The 20,141-nt window shown below is 54.3% G+C and overlaps 1 protein-coding gene and 2 long non-coding RNA genes across 8 annotated transcripts in view; 2 read left to right on the top strand and 1 right to left on the bottom strand.

Moving 5' to 3' along the window:
• DHRS3 (dehydrogenase/reductase 3) overlaps positions 1–8,528 on the bottom strand; it is a 39,884-nt gene extending 31,356 nt beyond the window's left edge. The window contains exons 1-2 of one of the 6 annotated variants that reach the window (XM_070253168.1): positions 7,825–8,528; positions 5,991–6,140 (exon numbers count right to left, since the gene is read on the bottom strand). In XM_070253168.1, the coding sequence (XP_070109269.1) occupies positions 5,991–6,140 (150 nt within the window). In that variant the 5' untranslated portion in view covers positions 7,825–8,528. Of the gene's footprint in view, positions 1–5,990; positions 6,557–6,590; positions 7,253–7,824 lie in introns of those variants that run through there. The other 5 variants (XM_070253165.1, XM_023635755.2, XM_070253181.1 and 2 more) reach the window with 5 other exon arrangements.
• LOC138921061 (uncharacterized) lies at positions 5,084–6,415 on the top strand. The gene is made up of 2 exons (XR_011433321.1): positions 5,084–5,215; positions 5,408–6,415. It is a non-coding gene; the product is annotated as an uncharacterized lncRNA (long non-coding RNA).
• Positions 7,276–15,403, top strand: LOC111772440 (uncharacterized). The gene is made up of 2 exons (XR_002806310.2): positions 7,276–7,473; positions 15,066–15,403. It is a non-coding gene; the product is annotated as an uncharacterized lncRNA (long non-coding RNA).
• Positions 15,404–20,141: the final 4,738 nt, after the last annotated feature.

Here is a 20,141-nt window from a genome sequence, read left to right as displayed (position 1 = left end):
CGCCTCGCCTCATCCATTTTCTCCTTAGCACAATTTTGCGGATCTGGTTTAAGATGCGTCTCCCCCGCTAGACTGTCAGCTCCACATGCTGGGGGTTCTGCTTGCTTCGCTCACGGCTGTATCCTCAGTGCCTGGAACAGTGCCTGGCGCACAGACGGTGTGCCACAGATCTGTTGACTGAATGACTGCGTCCCCACCACCTTCCGCTCGCTGCCCTGGTCCCGTCAGTCAGCACTCCCTTTCTGAGAATCCGATGCGACCTCATCTTCACACGCTAATACCTCCTGCTGCTCTCAGGGGGCCTCACTCGTCCTACAGCGGACGAGCGTACATTCGAGAGCGATGGCCTCTCAGTAGACCCCCCCTGCTCTCCCTTTCATTCGGCTTCATCTGCTTCCTGACCTTCGTGGTTCATCTGAATAATAAGTTGCAAATGTTTCCTTTCAAATATCTTACAGACTTGGTGTATTTTTAGATTGTGTCTTCTGAAGGCAACGAGGAGAGCATCTTATAACATTCTAGGTGTGGTCGCGCTCTTGCCCAAGGATAAAGGAGAACATGAAGGGTCTGGAATCCTGCCTGCCCGTGCTGAGGCCTAGAACTCGGCTGGATTTTGATGGTGGCAGGGAGGGAGAAGGCCTCAGGGACAAGTGGCAGGACTGCAAGAACCAGATCACCTTCCGGAGTAGTAAAGGACGGCTAACGTCTACTTCCTCTAAACGCGGCTGAGATCCTTTTCTCAACAGATCAGGAGATGGAAATGGAGCAGAGAAAGTACCATGAGGATGCCGAGAGCAGAAGGGCGTTGGGCAGAGATGCAGAAATGCCCGGCTCGGGAAGCCTCAAAGTTCAGAAGAGCTTGCAGCCCGAACGAGAATTAGCAGATGGGCTGAGACTGAAGATGGACTTGTTGACTCAGGTTCAGTATTTCTAGATCTGCAGGGCATTCTCTGAAGCCCAAATAGACAATTGCTGGTTTTAGGATAAAAACTGAAACTTCTGCTTCACATGCTAGTCAGGAAACTTGGGCCTCTCGTTCCTTTGAAGCTACTGGTTGAAAACACCAACATCTCCTATAAGAGTTGCAATGAGTCCATGGCAGGTGGCTACCTGGTCGCTGCTGAGGACGTTCAGAGACAGGCACAAGGCCTCCTGCTGACTGAGGGCACCTTTCCCAAGTCGGAGTTGCTTCTTTTTCATTCAGTGGGACCTGCTGACTAGATCAGCAAGAAAGACCGAGACCCTCAGTGATGAGGACAAATGTTTTTTGCAGAATTCTCTTCCCCCAAACTCAGAGAGCTTGGCAATCGGCTGCTCTCCTGGGATGGCTGATCCACAGTACGAGAGTTTGAGAGCATGCCAGGGTCTTAGGGGTCATCGCGTCCCCTCTTGCTTTCCAGGGCTGCCTCTTAGCCGCAGCCCAGAGGACGCAGTGACTTCCAGGGTCGCAAGCAGAGCTGGGTCTCGAACCCAGTCTCTGGCCTCTTGGCCCAGGAGAGCAGGCCGCAGCGGGGTGGCCCCAGACGTGGCTGCCTCTGTTCCCCAGGGAAAGAGAGTGGGGCAGAAAGAGGGAGGAGCTTGTCTACTCAGGAGACAGCCCAAGGCCCATTGTCTGAAACCCAAGGACCAGATGCTACCAGCTGAAAGACTTCCCCGGTGCCACAGTAGGACAGGTGGCCACCCCCCTGCTCCTGGGCCACGTGAGGTGGGAGCCTGGTATTTTCCCAGAAATTCCCAGCCAGGGCTGCATTCAGGGGGAGGATGGGAGAGATGGGTCATGTCTGCATCTGCCATGCCACCCCTGGCTTTGTGACCTTCATGCCCCATCAGTCACTCAATGCAGCTATTTTGGCCTGATGACTCTGGGTCCCACGAGATTCTGTCTGGACCCCTCTCTTCCTTCTCCTTTTTCCTGTTCTCATAGTACTGGCCCAACTCAGAGTCTGAGATGCAAGCCCCTGCCTCCCTCAATTGCTCCCTGTCCCGCTCTACAATATTTTCTTCTTTTGCCTTCCGCCTCCCTCCCCCACCTTCAGCCAGGGACACAGTCTTTGATCAGGTGGTCTCCTGCACCTGGCCGGCCCTTCTCACATCCCTTCTGGTTGAAACTCTTGACCTTCTCCAAGGCTCACTCAGATGCCGCCTCCCTCAGGAAGCCCTCCATGAACGCTTGTTAGAGATTAACAGCTCCACTGGGCTTCCTCTGTGTAGTGTCCCCCCAAAATTCACGTCTACCTGGAACCTCAGAATGTGACCTTATTTGGAAATAGGGTCTTTGGAGATGTAAGTAGTTAAAGACCTCAAGATGAGGTCATACTGGATTTAGCGTGGGCCCTAAATCCAATGCCTGGGGTCCTTATAGGAAGATGAGAGGATGCAGAGATACACAGAGACACAGAGCAGAAGGCCACGTGAAGATGGAGGCAGCCATGGAAGCAATGGAGCCACGAGCCCAGGAATACCAACCAGGAGACCCCGCTGCTGGAAGAAGGAAGGAAGCGTTCTCCCCCGGAGTCTCTGGAGGGAGTGGGGCCCTGTCAACACCGTGATGTCAGATTTCTGGCCTCCAGGACGGGGAGAGAATCCACTTCTCTTGTTGTAAGCCACCAGATTGGTGGTAATTTGTTATGGCGGCCGCAGGAAACTAACACGCGCTGGAATTTGTGCCTTGACTGTAAGCACCTGGCCACGTCTCTGTGTCTTTACTCATCTTTGTTGTCCCCACCTCTCTCCCTGCCTGGGCAGCAGCAAATACCTGTCAGACACCTCAGGCCGGTTCCCCGAACTAGGTCTCCCAAAGACCGTTGTCACGGGCCAGTCGGGCCTGGGCCTGCCCCAATGCCAGGAGTGGGAAGGGTATGGGATCTGCTGAAGGGATGTGGTGGAGAATAGGATTCACAATCTACATCAAGGGCTCGTTCCTGGCTTGCTGCTTTGGGAACAGGGTACCGAAAATTCAATAACAGCAAGGCAGGTGCAACAACTCTGAGCCAGTTCTCATACCACCCCCCTGAAATGGGTCCCTGAGTCTCAGCCCACCCCTCCTCCACGGAGAGGATGGGCCCGGGTGTGTTGCTCCTGCCCCCACGGGCCTGCGATCCTGACCCAGGGCTCTCGTCCGGCCACTTGCCTCATACTGGACCAAAGGCTGGAACAGCCACTGCAAATACTTCCAAACAGGCAGCCCACTTCTCATCCTCCCAGGGACTCTGCTTAAACCATGTCAAGGTCAAAGACTCTGGAGGCCTGGCCAGCTGCCTAGCTAGCCAGGAGCCTTGCCGGGGAGACGGATGGGCCCAACTCCGAAGGCTTTTGTGGGAGGAATTCCAGGAGGACATAGGAAATAAAAAGGAGTGTAGTGGGCAATAACCCAGCAAGAGCCCTCCCCTCTGAGCCGCTAACCATGACTGGCCCTGCCTCAGTTAACCTGGGGACACGACGGGTAGGGAGCAATGTCTCCAGGTGAGTGACTTTCTGACTCCTGGAGCCTCTGTGTCCCTTTAAGAAAAACCCTCATTCGGGTCACCTTTGCTGCCTAGGGCGCACTACCGCCCCAAATATTGCCAAATCCTGTTTGACTCAAGGTCATTATGGGAAACTGGGTTGTCACTCCCCCACAAAGTAAACAGACAACTCCGGGATGTGCCAGCTGTTTGCAGACTCTGGGCCTTCTCTTTCTTTCTCTTCTGGGGGCCTGCCTGCTGCAGGTCCAATGCCAGCCGAATCCAGGCTGGAAGGGCTCTCTGAGGCAGCCTCTGTTTCCACCCAGAGGAGAAGGAGAGTCATCTGACCCGTCTGATGTCACTGGTGCTGCCCTCCCCAGCTCTCTCCGGTGGCTCCAGGCCCACCCTAAGCCCACGGTTCACACAACCCACTCAGCGAGCTCCCGTAAATACCCCCATCCACAACCCGTGGCCCTTTGTCCCCAAACACTCCTAGCTCTGGGGATTGTCCAAAACCCCCTCACCGGCCCCAGATGGACTCCGGCAAGAAGCCTCGATTCCAAATTCCCCACCCTGACAGCAAGCGGAAGTCTCATTAAAAAGCAGCTCCTGTAGCTGGTCAGATAATTACAGAGTTGTAGGGAGCACTTTTGGTCATCCTGAGTGGTCTGATGACTGAACCCAGGGTGAGTGGCACTGGCAGTTCCATAAGCCCCATGGATCCTGTTTGCAGTGACCTGATAGCTATTTCAGACACATTTCTAAGTGGCCCTGGGTTTAATCCCTGGAGGAGGCCGTCCGGTCCAAGATAGGTGGGGCGTGGTTCCCAGGGCAGAACTTGCACAGGGTGCCACTCTGCACCATTCCACCCTCCTCCTCCCCAGCGCCATATACTTCTTTCCATTTAGGCTTGTTTATAGTCAGTCAAGTTTTTCCAGATTGACTAAAAGAGTTCTTCACATGCCTACTGCAGCCAGTTAAGAGAGCAGTAAAAGAGGCTCAGGACCTCGGCCAGCTGGAAGAGTCAGAAGAGTTTCTGTGGGACGCAGACAGCTAAGGAATGACAATCACACAAGATTGTCCCAAAGCCCACATCCCCCTGCAAGAACGCCTTCACCTGCCATTCCGATCCCACCCCCCCCAACAAAGGGCTCCGGGAGCCCTTCAATGGGGCATCACCCCGAGGAAGTGAAACTGCTGAGAACAACTCTTCTTCCTTTTTCGGTGTGTCCAAGGGTTAAAAACACTTCCGAACTCCCCTCCCAACGGCAAGGTCAGCAGCTGTCCAACCACCCAAGGAGAAGCAGGACCCCGGCAAGCTCAACCACGACAGGGCCCCCGCTGGCCCCGGGGAGGGAAGAGTTAATGGCAATCAGCTCGGGCTGATCGTACAGGCTCCAAAGTTCAGTTCCCCGTCGGAGCCACCCCAGAGGAATTGTAAATCTCAGGGCAGTATTTAACAAAACAAAAGCAACCTGGAATTATACGCAGGTTTGGTTTTCTACAGTACATATTTACTTAATCCCCTAGGTATGTGGCTCCATGTCAGATCAGCTGGCTTTGCTGGCCCTTTCACCCCCTCGCTCACAACAGTTTAGGTTTCAAACTAATTCCCCTGTTTTCGCTCTTCCCCTTCACAGGGCTGACTGGAGACGGCCCAGCCTGCCGGCCTCAGATCTCGCTCTGCCTTGCTCTAGTCACCGTGTGAGTCAGCCTGGCTTTGGTCGGAGCTGGGTGACAGCCGGCTGGCCCTCCCCACTCTCCAGCACCAGGTCTGGGAAAACTGGAGGAAGAGGTGCTGGGACTGCCAAAAAGTTAGAGGCAGCCTTGGGGGGAGGGCTCTCCCCACAGTGTCACCTCCCCGCTTATGCGGAGGGCTCCCCTCTGGGGCCGTCTTTGGGAAGAGGGGGCAGGGCTGAAGGTGAGAACGAGGGCTCTGGTGACCCCTGTGCCCCTCCCTCCAGATTTCCAAACACCTGGGCCTCCGAGTGCCTGGCAGGCCAGGCTAGACCAGCCACACCGCTCCTCCCTTTTCAAACTCAAACCAAGGATCCCCTCTCTTCGTGCCTCCGGAGCTGCAGTCGCCCAGGTCGGGGCTGGGAAGCGGGCTGCCAAGGAAAACACGAAGCGCCAGCTCGCAGGCGGCTCCCAGCTCTACGCAGGAGCGCACACACCCTGCACTCACCAGGGTGGCGGCAGAGAGGGGCAGGGAGAGGGGAAAACACACATCTTCCTTCGGGAGAGAGGAATGTGGGAGAAGGGTGGGTCTCCTGACTTTCGGGGTAGGGGTGAGCAGCCAGCCAGCCACCGATCCCAAAGGAGCGGATAAGCTCCCGACCTGCGGAAAAAGACAGTCGGGTGCCCGGGAAATGTACAAGGTGAAACCGACCAGCTCAGCCCTCGCGGGTGGCGCAGACAAGTGGGGTGGCCGGCGACTCTCAGACCCCGGGCGCGCGTCCCGGCAGCGGCAGCAGGTGGGCGCACCCCCGCTCCCGGGGTCTTCCCTCGCCTCCAGCCCCCACCCCCTGGACGCGCAGTGCCGGGTACCTTTCTGGCGCCTCGTGCTGCAAACTCGCGAGCGAGCTGGCGCCCGATGCCTCTCCCGCCGCCGGTGATGAGGACGTTCTCCCGCGACAGGTCCCGCAGCTTGGCGGGCAGCACCAGTCCGACGGCTGCTTTCGCCACCAGATAGATCATCTGCAGAGGGAACACCACCAGCGCGCCCAGCCATTTCCACACCATCCTCCGCGCCGCGGCGCCGGGTAGGGGGAGCGAAACTCCCCGGACCGAACAAAACAGGAATTGAAAAAGAAAACACCCCAAACAATAATAAATAAACCGAAAGAGGGGGAGAGAGGCGTCCCACCTGGCCACTTTTGAAATCACCTCTTCCCAAACGCAAAACACCGGGTGAGAAAAAGGAAAATAAAAAGAAAAAAAGAAAGATAAATCCTCCTGGGGAGGAGAAAAAGCGTCTCAGAAGGTTGGGACAGTAAGAGGGGTGGAGGGGAAGCTGGAGGTGGAAAGTTCTAACAAGAAGTTTCTTGCCCCGGCAGCCGTTTCGGCTGGGGAATTCTCAGGTAATGTTTACGGGCTGACAGAGGAGTTTAGGCAGGGGAAGGGAAAAAAAAAAAAAAAGGCACCAACCACACGCGCGCACCCTGCTACAGTCCCGCGGTTTCAAAGTGCAAGATTAAAAAAAAAAAAAAGCAAAAAAAAAAAAAAAAAGCTGTTTCCAAATTGTAGCGTCCCCCCCCTTCTGCAGGAAAAAAAAAAAAAAAAGTAGGGGGAAAAGTGCTTCGAGCTCCCAATTTCAGCCCGCGAAAGTCTCCCGACTCATTGCTATTCTTGGGCTCAGGAAATTGCTTAAACGCGATCTGATTGCCAGCAACGTGCAGGAGAAGTGGGGGGTCCGGGTGTCAGTTTCTTTACGTGCATGGCTCGCCCTCGCGCGCGCTCGCTCTCTCCGGCTCCCTCCCTCCCTCTCTCCTCCAGCAGAGGCTGGGAGTTGCCGCTCGATCCGGCTCCCTCTCTCTCCCTTGTTAGCATTTATTGCCTTCTTTTTGTCCTTTCCAACTTGGAGAGGGCCCGGGTGCGGAGCGCGCGTGGATCGGACGCCCTCGTCTGCGCCGCCTTATTAATTCGCTCCCGGGGCAGCAGCGGCGCGGAGCGAGAGGGCCGCCCTTTTTTTTCCCCCCCATTTTTTTTTTTAATACCCCATTAAGTCTGATTGACAGTTAAAGTTGGTCTGAGGCTTCACTCCTGTTCCTCTGAGTGGCTGCCGCGGTCTCCCCTCCCCCTGCGCTGTCGCGGGGCGCGCGCGCGGGCGCGCACACGGGCTCGCTCCGACTCGCGCTCTCCCAGGGCTGGCTCCCCTCGCTGCAAGCCGGGACTTGCCGGCGGTGTCCCTGAGGGCTCGCAGCCGTAGCTCGAACACGCTGGAACCGACTCCTGCGAACCGGCTCCCTCCTTGAGACATGCCTCCTTGCCCGGGACGCCGTCTCCCCGGGCTGGGGCGCGCGTGGGCCAGGTGACCGCCCCTGCGTGCAGGGCAGGCCCGGGGGGGGGGGGGGGGGGGCTCGCGCATGCCTTGATCCAACCAAGTCGCCCAGGGTTTATTTCAGGTCATTTCCCTGCCTCCAGGTAGGACCAGGAAGCCACTCCCGACCTTTGCCCGGACGTCTTCTGTCTCCACTTAGAGTGCACTTTCTAAGTCTGCCCCGAGTCTCTCGCGTTGCTGAGGGAAACAGCTGGGGAGCAGGGTTTCGTTTTGGGGGTGGTGGTGCGGGCCGGGTAAAGGAACCTCTGCCCCCAGGGTGCCAATAAAATCCCCATAAGATTAGCTGGGAGCATATTTATTGCTCATCTGGGCTAGAATTACCTTGACTGACAGCAATTTCCTTAATAACAAAAGCTTGTAAACAAAACGTCCTAAACCAGTGGCCCATGTGCTGTGCAGGCAGCGACTTCTCTCTTTGGGTCTCCTTGGGCTGCCCCAGCGGGGCACCGGCCTCGTGACCTCCTGCTCTCCCCCAACACGAGTGTCTCCTCGGCTGGAGGGTGGGACTAGCCATTGCGAGTTGTCTGTAGCAGGAAGTCTGGAAGGTGAGTCACTAAAGAGCAGCCCCAGTTGAAAGTGTTGATGGGACTTGCCTCCCGCTGCCCCGGACTGTCCCAGGCCAGGAGGAGAGAGGGGGAGCCAGAGAGCTGCCCTGTGATCTGAGACAGAGGTTCTCCGGCTCCACCGAGAGAGACTTGTTCAGGCGCAGCGTGCTGGGCCTCACCCCCAGACGGTCTGATTCAGCAGGGCTGGGTGTGCTGGAATCAGTGTGTTCAGTGCTCCTCCTGGTAGTTCTGCTGAGGCTGGGGTGAGAACGTCGCTTTGAGAAATGCTGATTTGGGGAGGAGGTGGCAAGGGTTTCCCTCCTTGGCTGCAGAGACCCTCTGGGTCTGGGGAGGCGGGTGTGCAGGTGAGGATGTTCCTTCCGGGAGCAGTGGGAAGCTCGTTATCCGCAGAGCCCCTGGAAGAGCAAAGGAGATCCGGAAGAGGGGTTGGAGGAGCGGCTCTCCTACATTGAGGGTTATATTCTGACATTTAATCCTCCCACTGACCTTGCAGTGGGGGAATTATTCTCCCCATTTGCCAGGTTGCCCTGCCAGGAAGTGCGGGGAGGGAGGGATCCAAACCCAGACTTGATTCCTCTTCCCACCCCACCCTGCCTCTACCCCACCCTCCAAAAGCAGGATGGAAAGGCAGGCCATTGCCTCCATCTGACTGCCAGGCCGCAGCTAAGGGCAGGACTCCGTCAAAGTGACGGCCTTCTCCCACCTTGGGGGCCAGTAAAATGGGAAAGGAGTCCCACCGTGGGGGAGACAGGCCCTTCCCACCCAGCAGCGGCTGGTGTCGGCCGGGCCTGCCAGGAGGACAGCCAGGAAAGTCCGGAGCTGGAGCTGGGCGCTCGCCCTGGTCTCATCTCTTATCCTTGAAGCCGCCTAGCGGCCCGGATGCGACACAGCGCCTCCAAGCTGGCCCAGCCTCCAGCCTCCTATTCCTGCTAACCCACCAGCCATCCTTTTCCTTCCAGGCCTTTCTCCCCACATAAGATTAACACCCCAAGCCTAAAAGGGCTTGCAAAGATCATGGCTCCTCCTCGCCACACGCCCACTGCTTTACAGAGGAGGGAACCGCAGCGCAGAAATGTTAAGTGACTCGTAAACACAGCAGCATGTCCACTGAAGTCCCAACCCCACCCTGCTACCCCACCCCGTTCGGAGGCCAGCCCAGTGGGTGACCACTGGGTCCTGCTGACGTTTCCCCGGGTGTGTGTTGGGATGGAGGGAGGGCAGTGAGTGGGAAGGAGGTTGAGAACCCGGACTGATATTTGGAACATCACAGGCCCTCTACACATCTCCTGTGAGACAGGAGACAGCCCGAGGCCGCGTGTCATTGCGCCCATTTAACGCAGGAGGAAAGAGAGGCCCAGCAAGTCTGAGCCTCTCACCCAAGGCCACCCAGGGTGCTTCTTACCTCCCCCTACCATCAGGTTTGGGTGAAATCAGAGTAGAATGAAACAAGTCAGGCAATTCTAAAAGAAGCTGGGGTTGAACTGTGGTCGAAAAGGAGACACCTTGTTTCTACTTGTTCCACCTTCAGGATGTGGGTTTTGTGGGCCTGGCATCTCCATGAGCCTCAGGCTCTTTCCATCATCAGCTGCCCGGAGAGGGGCTATCTGTCCCCTTCTCTATGCCGCCGCCAAGTCCGCGAGAAGATGAGGTTGAGGGGACGCTGGGCTGGGGGTGCACAGTTCAGCAGGCTGGCCCAGAGGGTCCCTGGGGCCTGGCTTCCGCAGGACACGATCTTGCTCCCCCCTCCCCCTCCCCCTCTCCTCCCTTAGTTTCCCTGGGGGCAGGGACTGGGGAATTTAACTCCAGGACGAAGTTTGAAATTTCACATCCCAGCCTGGGGAGAGGGCCCCACAGCCCCCCACCCCCACCCCCTTGAAAATGTGAAAGGAGGCTTTGTGGGCTTGATGGAGAAGGGAGGTGAGCTGCTGCCTGGAGAGCGAACTTTTTCCATGACTCAGCTCCCCGGCGCAAGGCCGGCCCAGGAGGTGCGAGGACCCAGGAGGGCAGGTTGGAGCCACCTTCCAGCCTAGAGCCAGCTGACCTCAGCGGCCTGGGACCTGCAGGGGAACTTGCTGACCCTGGATGGGCCACCAGACTGTGACGACCCTCACCCCCTACCCCGCCAGGGTCAAGACCCATCTTTTTTTACTCACTATTGCATCCCCAGTGCCAAGCGCGTGAACACTCACGTGTCATCCTTTGACCAGGCACTCTCCTTATCACCACCTCAAATGGCAGCTGGAAGAATAAACGGGTCTCAAGCCTTGCCTTCTACTTATCTGAGGCTCAGGGAAGTTAAGAAAGTCACTCAAGGTCACACGGGTGAGATTTGAACCCGGCTAGGTTATCCATCGATGTCTATTGGAATGTATAGGACCACCTGGGGAGCTTGTCAAAATGCAGATTCCGGGGCCCCAGCCTAGACGTCCAGAACCAGCAGCCTAGAGTGGGGGCCTGGGAATCCGCACGCAGGCCGAGCAGGCGATTGTTGGGCGCCTGACGTTCGAGAACCTCCCAGTTCTGCCTCAGCGCAGCCCCTCACTGTTGACAGCCCCTGCGTGAAGGCTTCCTCCCTCTTCCACCATCAGCCAAGCTCTTCCCCTCCTTTGCACTTAGGGCGTCTCCCGGCACTGAGCCCTCCTCATGGGCTGTTCTGGGTTGGTGGCTCTCGTCCTAACAGACGCTTAATGGGGAAGAAAGTGAAGCTGGAGAAATGAAGCCTTCACTCACTCATTCAGTTGGTCCATCAGTCAGTCAATCAACTATCACCTAATCCTCTACTTGGGGGCTATCGGGGTCAGGCAGGTTGAGTCAGAGAGGAGCAGTGTGGCTGTGAGTTGGGCAGCTCTGGTTCAAATCCCTCCCCCCTCCCATCTCCAGCTTCCGTGTTTGTAAAGGGAGGATAGTCATGAGGATAGGGTTTGATGCTCATGACATCCCCTCCAGAGAGCTCACTAAATGCCAGCTCTCATCTTTATGGTGCCGTGGTCCCTTCTTGGTGGGGCCTTTTAACCCTGCTGAGGAGCCAGATCAGCCACATGCAGAGATGGAGGGCTTCCCTGCAGGGGTGCTCCTGGGCCGCCCCAGAGCGCGGCTCCCGAAACACCGGCTGGGCTCCCGAAACACCGGCTGGGCTGGGCGCTCCCTCATCTCGCCAGTACCTTCTGCCCCACCCCCCTGCACACTTGCTCCAGAACCTTTTCTCTTCAGCCAGGCAAACCCCTATCCATCTTGCAAGGTTTCCCTTGGGTCGTGTGGTACTTTTTCCAGGAAGCTTTCCCAGTTGCCCCTCAGGCCCCAGTGTCCCCGTCCCCACCCAGGGCTGGCCCAGGGGTCCCTCCTCTTGGCCCCTGTCTTCCCTCCCCCTGCGCATAGTCCCGCTGCACTGTCACTGCTGGTTTTCTCGTCCAGACCTCACATCGGACTCGTGGCTTCTCCAGGGCAGGGGCGGGGGCTCGGTGGGCCTGTGACCCGTGCTGCGGCTCTGCATGTGGGTCAATGCTCCGCTGTCACCGTCTTAAAATTGGTCATTTTGTCTTTAACTTGTGTTTTGTAAGTGAAGTCTGACCTGCTCTGCCCCGGTGAAGAAACTGAGCCTCGGCCTCGAGGTCTCGGGAGCAGAGGTAGTGAAATACTGCAGATGCGCATCTCCATTCACTCATCCATCCGCTTCCTCGGTCAGCAAAGATTTACTGAGCCATTACTGTGTGCCAGGCCCTGTTCTGGATGTTGGAGACACAGCAGTGAGGACAGCAAAGTCCCTGCCCTTGTGGGGCTGGCTTTACTACATCGCCAGGAGGTGGAGAGTGCCAGGAAGAATATAGACAGGGTAGGGGGACAGAGAGAGATGGGAGTGGCTGGGAGGAAGGAGAAGGAGGTGGGTGAGGGGTTAGCTCACCTGGGGTCTCCATGCTCAGGGTGGTCCTGGACCAGCAGCGTCAGTGTCACCCAGGCACGTGGGAGAAGTTTAGAATCCCGGCTCTGTCCCGGCCCTCCAGAAGCAGCCTCTGCAGTGTATTTGCCGTGGTCCCCTGGTGCTTTTCGTCACACTGAAGTGTGAGAAGCGCTGAGGCAGTGTCCAGAGGCCAGGAGGGTGCCTGCGGGTTTCGTTTGCAGTGTGACAGGAACAGAGAGGGGAGCTGCGATGGGATCCATGTTTTGGAAGCAGCGCTCCGGCCGCTGGGTCCAGAACAGCCTGTAGTGAACGAAGGGTGGATGCTGGGACGGGGCGAAGAGGCTGCGCGGGCTGTTCAGGCCAGAGAGGCCACAGTTACCAGGCCAACGATGGGCAGACGGGGACGCCTGGAGGCTCCGCTGCATGAGCGCCCAGCTCAGGGGCCTCCCGGGAGTCCCTTCCCTCCAAGGGACATTCCTGTTGAGCAGGATGTTAATACCAATAACTTGACACATGTGCACGCATGCACACAGACACACACTCACTCACACTCATGGCTTCATTGGACCGTTGGCTACTCTGCCCTGAGCAGAACAAGCGGGCAGTGTTGAATGAGGGGTGGACGCCGAGCCACTCCTGGTCTAGTGGAAACACGTGTTCCATGAAGTTTAAGGTGGGCTGCCTTGAGGGGTCTTCATGGAGATGGACACCTAGGGGGATGTGAGATGGCCAACCTGGGGGCCTGCCCGGCCAGAGGAAACAGAGAGGGGACAACAGGCTTCAGCCGGGTGGAAAGTCCCTGTGGGGAGGGGAACCCCTGGGCACTGGGTATCCAGACACATTTAAAAACCTCATAAACACCTCCCTTTTCTAATAGAGAACATTTACCAAGAGGGGCCCTTTTCTCCTTGGCAAGTCTTGGCTGATAGGACTGGATACATAAAATTTTTAAAAAAGCAGGTAGAATGGCTCCTTTCAGCCCACGACAACCTCCCCGACCCAGGCGAGTGTTCTCCGTGGAATGACGCCTCCCCGTCCTCTCCAGCCTTGCTCTGCCCACAGGCGAGTTTCCCTTTCCCTTATTATCCTGGATCCCGGGCTGTGGCAGCGGGGAGGAGGGTGCTGCGGGCTCCCCGTGAGAGGACGCTGGGGCAGGCCGTGTTTATTCTGGCTGCCGGGGTTGGGTGGAAATGCAGGCTGGAGCCAAGGCTGAGAACGTGGCAGGAACACAGCCGGGTGGGATGGGTTGGGGGTGTAACTCGAGAATGCGTGGGCTCAGGCCAGGAGGGCACCCGGCGTTTGTCACCTGCCTCCTGACTTGGTCGGTGAGTCAAATAATTCTAAATCAGGGTGTGGAGCATTGGTGTGAGGATGGTGCTAGGGCTGGCAAGACTGGCTCCAAATCCAAGCTCTGCCACTCAATAGCTGTAAGGGCGGGCAGGGCATTTGTCTTTCCAAGCCTCAGTTTTCTCACCCCTAAAATGGGGTTTTACCACCTACGGAGATGACATCTTTGAAGGACCTGTGTCTGGCAGGGGTAAGATGCTCCATGGGTGTTCTTTTCCTTCCTCCTGGCTTCATGTCCTCAAGGAACTCACTATCTGGGGTGGGGTGGGGGCAGGTGTGGAGCCTGAGTGACATGGGCACTGTCTGGGGGGAGGTGGAGGGTGGAGGAAACCTGAGTGGCAGGGGTATAAAAAGCCTTCTCCAGAACTGGAACTGGCCCAGCACTGGGGCCACAGGAGTGCTAACCCCTTACACTGGGCCAGGAGTCAGCAAACCTTCTCTGTAAAGTTTTTTGGGTCATACAGTCTCTGTTGCAACAACTCAACTCTGCTGTTGCAGCAATAGACAATATGTAAATAGACAATATGCAACTAGATGACATGCAAATAGATGTATGTAAACAGACAATATGTAAATAGGCAATATGCAAATAGATGATATGTAAATAGACAATATGCAAATAGGTGATATGTAAACAAACAGTATATAAATAGCAATAAGTAAATAGATGATATGTAAACAGACCATATGTAAAGAGTTATAGACGCGTTCTCTCTAATAAGCTTGGCTGTGTACCAATAAAACTTTATTTATGGACACCGGAATTTGAATTTCATATAACTTTCACATGTCACAAAGTTGCTTACTTTCCAACCATTTAAGAGTATAAGAACCATTCTTAGACCCGCAGTGTACACAGAAAGGCCGGGGGCTCTGCAGACTTGGTTTGTGGACTGTAGTTTGCCAGTTTCCGCCCTAGACCGCCGACGTTAAGCTAGCAAATGTCGATCTTTCAAGACCTCAGAAATAAATGAAACGCGAGCTTCAGAAAAGCAGTATCTGTTTTCTCGCCCTCCTGCTGGAAACGTATTCATAGGGACTGACCCAGTTTAATGCCCACCGTGAGAAGTGGAGGATCAATGGGGAGACCAACGTCATCGAGAAGTTGAAAACGAATAGATAAAAGCAGTAGGACAGGAGAGCCTAATGATGGATGTATCGTGACCAGCTGGTGTTTAGGGCGTGCTCACCACAGCCTGGGGCTGTGTCTAGCTCCTCAAACGTGCTACCTCCTTTAGTCCTGACAGACGAGGACACTGAGACCCCCAAATGCTGAGTCGCTTGCCTGAGGCCACAGGCTTGTGAACATTCAAGCTGGAGGCAGAAGCGACAGGCTCTGACTTGGGATCCTGGTGTCTCCCCCTCCCTGCCTCTCCACAATGGACCTCCCCTAAGATTTATTACAGCCCTGCCATTTGTTATGAGGGCTCTCAAAGTCCACAACAAGCCCAGTCTCTGCCTTCAGGTGGGGGGACAGGCATGCAGCCCCTTGGCATTGCGCGTGTACCCCCGACCCTCCGGCCTCCTGTTTCCTGTGCCACATCTGGCCGGCTGTCTCCCAGTACGAAGGGGCGCACAGAGGGGCTGCCTGCCAGTTCTGGCTCCATCGAAAAGCCCTGTCTGGGCTTTGTTGCTCTAATTAGTCTATAGAAACATGTAGGAAACAGACAAACAGAAAGGCACATATTTGTAATAGGAAGATTGTATCTCTTAAATGTAAGAAACAATAATTGTTATTATTTTACCTTTTACAGGGCACTTACTAGGCACCAGGTCCTTTGTTTCACGTGGACTCTCACTTAGCCATCACAGCCAGCTGCTGAGGGGCGCTGTTGCCATCCCCATTGAACAGATGAGGAAACGGAGGCCCAGAGAGGAGGAGTAACTTGTCCAAATCGTGCAGTGTTAAGTGGCGTTGCTGAGACAGATGGAATAATCAGATCTTCTGGACGTTGTGAATCTGTAGCCCCAGTCAGGTGCTTGTTGAGTTTATGCTGGGCCTCCAAATATAAAGGAAAGAGCAACAACAAACCCCCCAAAAACATATGCACAATGTTGACAATATACTGCGTCATTAAAAATTTAGTCTGAAGAGCAGGGTGTAATTGGGAATTTTGTACTCTTCTTTTTTAGCTCCCTGAGAATGAAAGTCTGTTTTCCCACAATTATAGCAGTAAAACCCGTACTGTGTTAGGATACAAATTCGTGTGGCCAGCATGATCCCACTTCTGGAAAGAAAAAGCCTAAAGTACTTGTTCATATTTACTTAGTTACCATTTGGGTGGGATGTCGTCTGGGTCAGGTGGTATATGAAATGCTTCACGTTCATTTAATTTACTCTCATTTAATCAAAACGGCTCCCTTGAGGTAGGGTCTGTGTTCCCCGGTCACACCTGTGGAATTGGAGGTCAAGGAGCTTGGCCAAGGTCATGGAGCGAATCAGTGGCAGGTACACAATTCAAATTTAGCTCAACTTTACTTCAAAGCTCATTCTCTCTGCTTCTTTCTCTTCCTGCTCTGGACTTTTGTCTTTGTCTCTCCATCTCTCTCTACACGGACACACACACACGCACGCATGCACGCACACACACGTGCACACACAACCACACACAGAAAGAAGACAGTGGCTGTCTCTGGATGATAACAGAACATGTGATTTTCATCTTTTTATGTCTTTTTTGCATATTCCTAATGTTCTGTAATTAGTTTATATTAAGAAAAATCCACTCAATGATCTTTTTGGACAAGTATGCTTGTTCTAGAGTCAGCAGGATACAGGAGTTCTGGTGTGAGGCCACAGAGCCCCTGACCATGGGCCTCTTCAAGAAATCTGCTAAAAACTAAGATGGGAGAGCCCGACCCTTTGCTTCTTGGAACTACCTAATCCGTCCTATAATACCTCGCTTTGTAGGAAAGTTCTGTGCATAAATCCCGTAAAATCCCATAATGTGGGGCTGACGCTGAGCCTGCCCAGAACAAAATCTGCTAATGATCACCGCTCGCCAGGAGCCTGCAGAAATGATCAGACTTGTCACAACCCCCAGGCCTCCTCCTGCCCGCCGAGCCCTCTCTAATAAGGACTCTTTTCACGAGTTTATAATAACACTTTGTTCGGATCACGTTGGGTCTTTATTTCATCTTGAACACTGAATGTCTCTGGGGCCGGAAGGGGCTGAGGCTGGCTCTGAAGTTTGGGGACCCAGAGAAAACCACAGGTTTGTAAATCCAGCAATGAATACTGGCCCACCTCCCCGCCCGCCCTGACTTACCGCCTCCCCAGGACTGGACCCTCTCTGAGGCTGCCTTGTGTGATGGTGGCCAAGGTGAGACAGTGAATGTAAACACTGGCTGCCCTACCTGGAAATGGGACCCGGGAGTGGGGGCTGCCCTCACAAAACCTGAAATGACTTTGGGCGAGATAGTTAAGCGCTCTGTGCCTCCCTTTCCTCAGGTTGAAAATGAGGGTTCTATTAATTACCTTGTAAGGCTGTGGTAAGACCATCGAGGCTGCTTGACACTCGATAGGTGTCCTTCTCTTCCTCCCCTCCCTCCGCCATATTGCCCCTGGACCGTGACCCACTGCTTAGGTTTTCATCTCAGTGGTTAAAAGTTTTTAAACTGTACGTGTGAAAAGACTTACGGAAAAGTCGCAAAACTAGGCAGGAATTTCTGTGTGCTTTTCATTGGTGTGAGGGTTAACATTCTACCTTTGCTCCCACTGACCCATCCATCCATCCATCCATCTGTCCATCCCTCATCTATTTTTTTCTTTGAGAGTACGTTGCAGACCTGATTACCTGACGGTCCCAAATACTTCAGTACGTATGTCTTAAAAACAAGCACTTTCTGTTACATGACTACAGGAGGTTTTAATCAAAATCAGGAAGTTGACTGATACGATACTATTATGTAATCCACAGGCCTTATTCAGATTTTGCTGATTGTGTCACTAACATCCTTTATAACAAAAGAAAAACAGTGTCTCCTGTCTGGGATCCCGCCCAGGAGAACACGCGAGCTCAGGGGCCTCCTTTCACCCCTTCACTCGGGTCTTCTTCGTCTGTCAGGACCTGGACATTTTTGAAAAGCACAGGTTGTTATGTTCCCCCTAAATTCGTGTGTTGGAGCCAGAACCCCCCGCATCTCAGAAGGTGTCATCTTTGGAGGGAACACATTTCAAGAGCTGACTAAGTTAAACTGAGGCTGTTAGGGTGCTCCTAATCCAATCTGACTGTGTCCTTAGAACAAGAGGAAATGTGGACACACAAGGAGCCCCCAGGGATGCGCACGCCCAGGAGGAGGACCTGGTGAGCACACAAGAAGGCAGCCGTCTGCAAGCCAAGGAGACAGGCCTCAGAGAAACCAGACCCTGATCTGGGCCTTCCCGCCTCCACAACGATGAGACAGTGAATGCCTGTGGCTTAAGCCCCACACGTCCACGGTATTTTGTTTGGCAGCCCAGCAAAGTAATCCACAGGTCAGTTATTTTGTAATCCGTCCCTCGACTTGGTCCTAGCTCATTCTTAGATGTCTCTTCTTGTTGTCGACGAAAGTAATCCATAACCAATCTATAAATGAAAATTTGGGTAAGTTTATTCCGAGCTTAAATCTGAGGATTATAACCCGGGAGAGTCTTTCCACAAAGGAACAGAGCACTCCAAAGAAGTGGGGGTATACAGGGTGGTTATATACCCTCAAAGAGTATGTTTCACATATGATTGAAATGTCCCTTTTACAATAGTCACGAGGCTGCTCTGTCAGCACAGCGATTGATGGAAACAGCAGATAGGTCTGCTGTCTCAGTGAACGCCGCAGGGTGGCAGGTCTGTTGCCTCGAGCTGGGCGGTCACAGATGAGCGCTGCAATCAGTTCCCAGCCTAAAGAAAGATGCTTAATCTTTAAGGAGATGCCAACGTTGGAGGGGGAGGGAAGTTGCACCTTTATCTCAAAATGTCTAAGCAGATATACAATGCATGCTCAATGGCCACAGGCCATTTTGGAAAAACAAAGTCAGGCCGAATTAGGTTTATACCAAATGGCTTCCTCATATACTCCAATATATCCTATTGCTTGCCATTTTTATTTGTCATTGTCATCGGAGATGCTCCCAGATTCTTCCTCCAGCTGAAATACAAAGCTCTTCCTGTGCCAGCCTGTACTAAGGGTGCGGCGTGAGCGGCCCTCGGGACGACCCGTTGAGGTGCACACTAGGATTGTGCCCACTTTACAGATAAGGGAAAGGGAGCATGGAGGGGCTGAGGTCACACAGCTGGGAGGTGAGGGAGCCAGGTGGTTTGACCCCAGAGTCTGCGGGCCAGAGGGTGTGGGGAACACGCCCGTAATTCAAGGTTCCACGGGCCTCTAATGAAGCTGCTCTCAGAGCTGCTCTCCTCCCTGCCCCCTCCAGATTGACCCTTCTCCCCTTTTGAACCTATTGGAATAATAATAGCTATTATTGATCTCGGAATCTACTGTGCACTAGTTTCTGTTCAAGTAGATTCATAAATATAATTCACTAATGCTCACAACTACCCAATGTAAGAGGCAGGTCCAACCTCAGTTTACAGATAAAGAAACCAAAGACAGAGGTGAAACAACCCGTAACCAAAGCTTACATCAGAGTGGGAGCTTCTGGAAGGTATGAGCTGGCCGGCTTTGTGTGCATGTGACCTGTGCTGTCACATGGGCCCCACATTTAGAAGGGCTCCACACGTGGTGCAATGCTCTGCTGTTGCCATCTTGAAATCTCTAGTGAATTTTGAACAAGGAGAATGCGTTTTCATTTTGCGCTGGGCCCCGGAGCAGTAGCCAGTCCTGTGTCTGGCTCCCAAAACCTTGCACTATTTCGGTTCTGCACCCAGTGAAGTGGGCTATCAGAGTGCCAGAAATAAGTGTTTATTTACGTGTTGGTTTCCCCTCCAGGCTGGGGTGGGTGGAGGGCCCAAATGGTGTCTGAATCATCTTGCATCCTCAGCACCAGTACAGAGCCTGGCCCGGTGGAGATGTGCCGGAAATGTGTGTGGAACGAACTGACTAGTGAATGAACTGGCTGTTGATTCAACCAAGATAAAGGAGGGCCAGGCATCCAGGAGGAAGGTTCCCCCAGGCTGGCCCAGGAGCACAGCGGCCACTTGCCATCTTCTGCCTCTCTCCTGCCCCTAGATTCAGACTTTCAAATTAGTCCCTTGTCTGAGGCTGTGGCAGCCTGGGGAGGAAGAAGAAGGGAATGATCTGGAAAGGAAGGCTGCACCTGTGAAGGGAACAAAGCCTTCTGTTGTGGACAGGAGAGGGGAAGGGCCCAGTGCTTTGCATAAAAACAGGAGCTGCCCTTCAATCACCAAAGCCTCAGGACTCCCCAAAGGCAGCCTGGCTTCAGAAAGCCTGCTCAGCTTCCTGGCTGGACTCATACAGATGCTCCTTTCAGAAGAGGCAGAAGCCACCTGGAGAGCCCCTGATGATCAGGGGCTGGAGAGTCAGCCGGTCCCTCCTCATTTCTACCCAGCCTTCAAGCCCCAGGTGAATGCCACCGCCTTCCAGAGTCGTCCCAGATTTCCCCAAGGCAGAGTCCCTGTGTTTCTAACGAATTTAAAATGATGGTTTTGGGCTCCCTTCACAGGAATTGATTTTCAAGATGGTGAGGACACAAATGATCAACATGGCTACGTTCGATTCTGGCAAAAAGATCCCGCAAGCAGGAGTGATTGTAATCCACAGACCCCCACCCCCAACCCCTCCATCTGTACAAGCTGTGCTCCCCATCTCCTCTGGGTCTGTGCTCCATGTCACCTCCTCATGAGGGCTCCCTGGCAGCCCCATTAACCCTGTGACAC

This window comes from Equus caballus, chromosome 2 (genome assembly GCF_041296265.1).
Source record: "Equus caballus isolate H_3958 breed thoroughbred chromosome 2, TB-T2T, whole genome shotgun sequence".
NCBI lineage: Eukaryota > Metazoa > Chordata > Mammalia > Perissodactyla > Equidae > Equus > Equus caballus.
The sequence above is the reverse complement of the archived record's forward strand: the minus strand, read 5'-3'. Positions and strand labels throughout refer to the sequence as shown.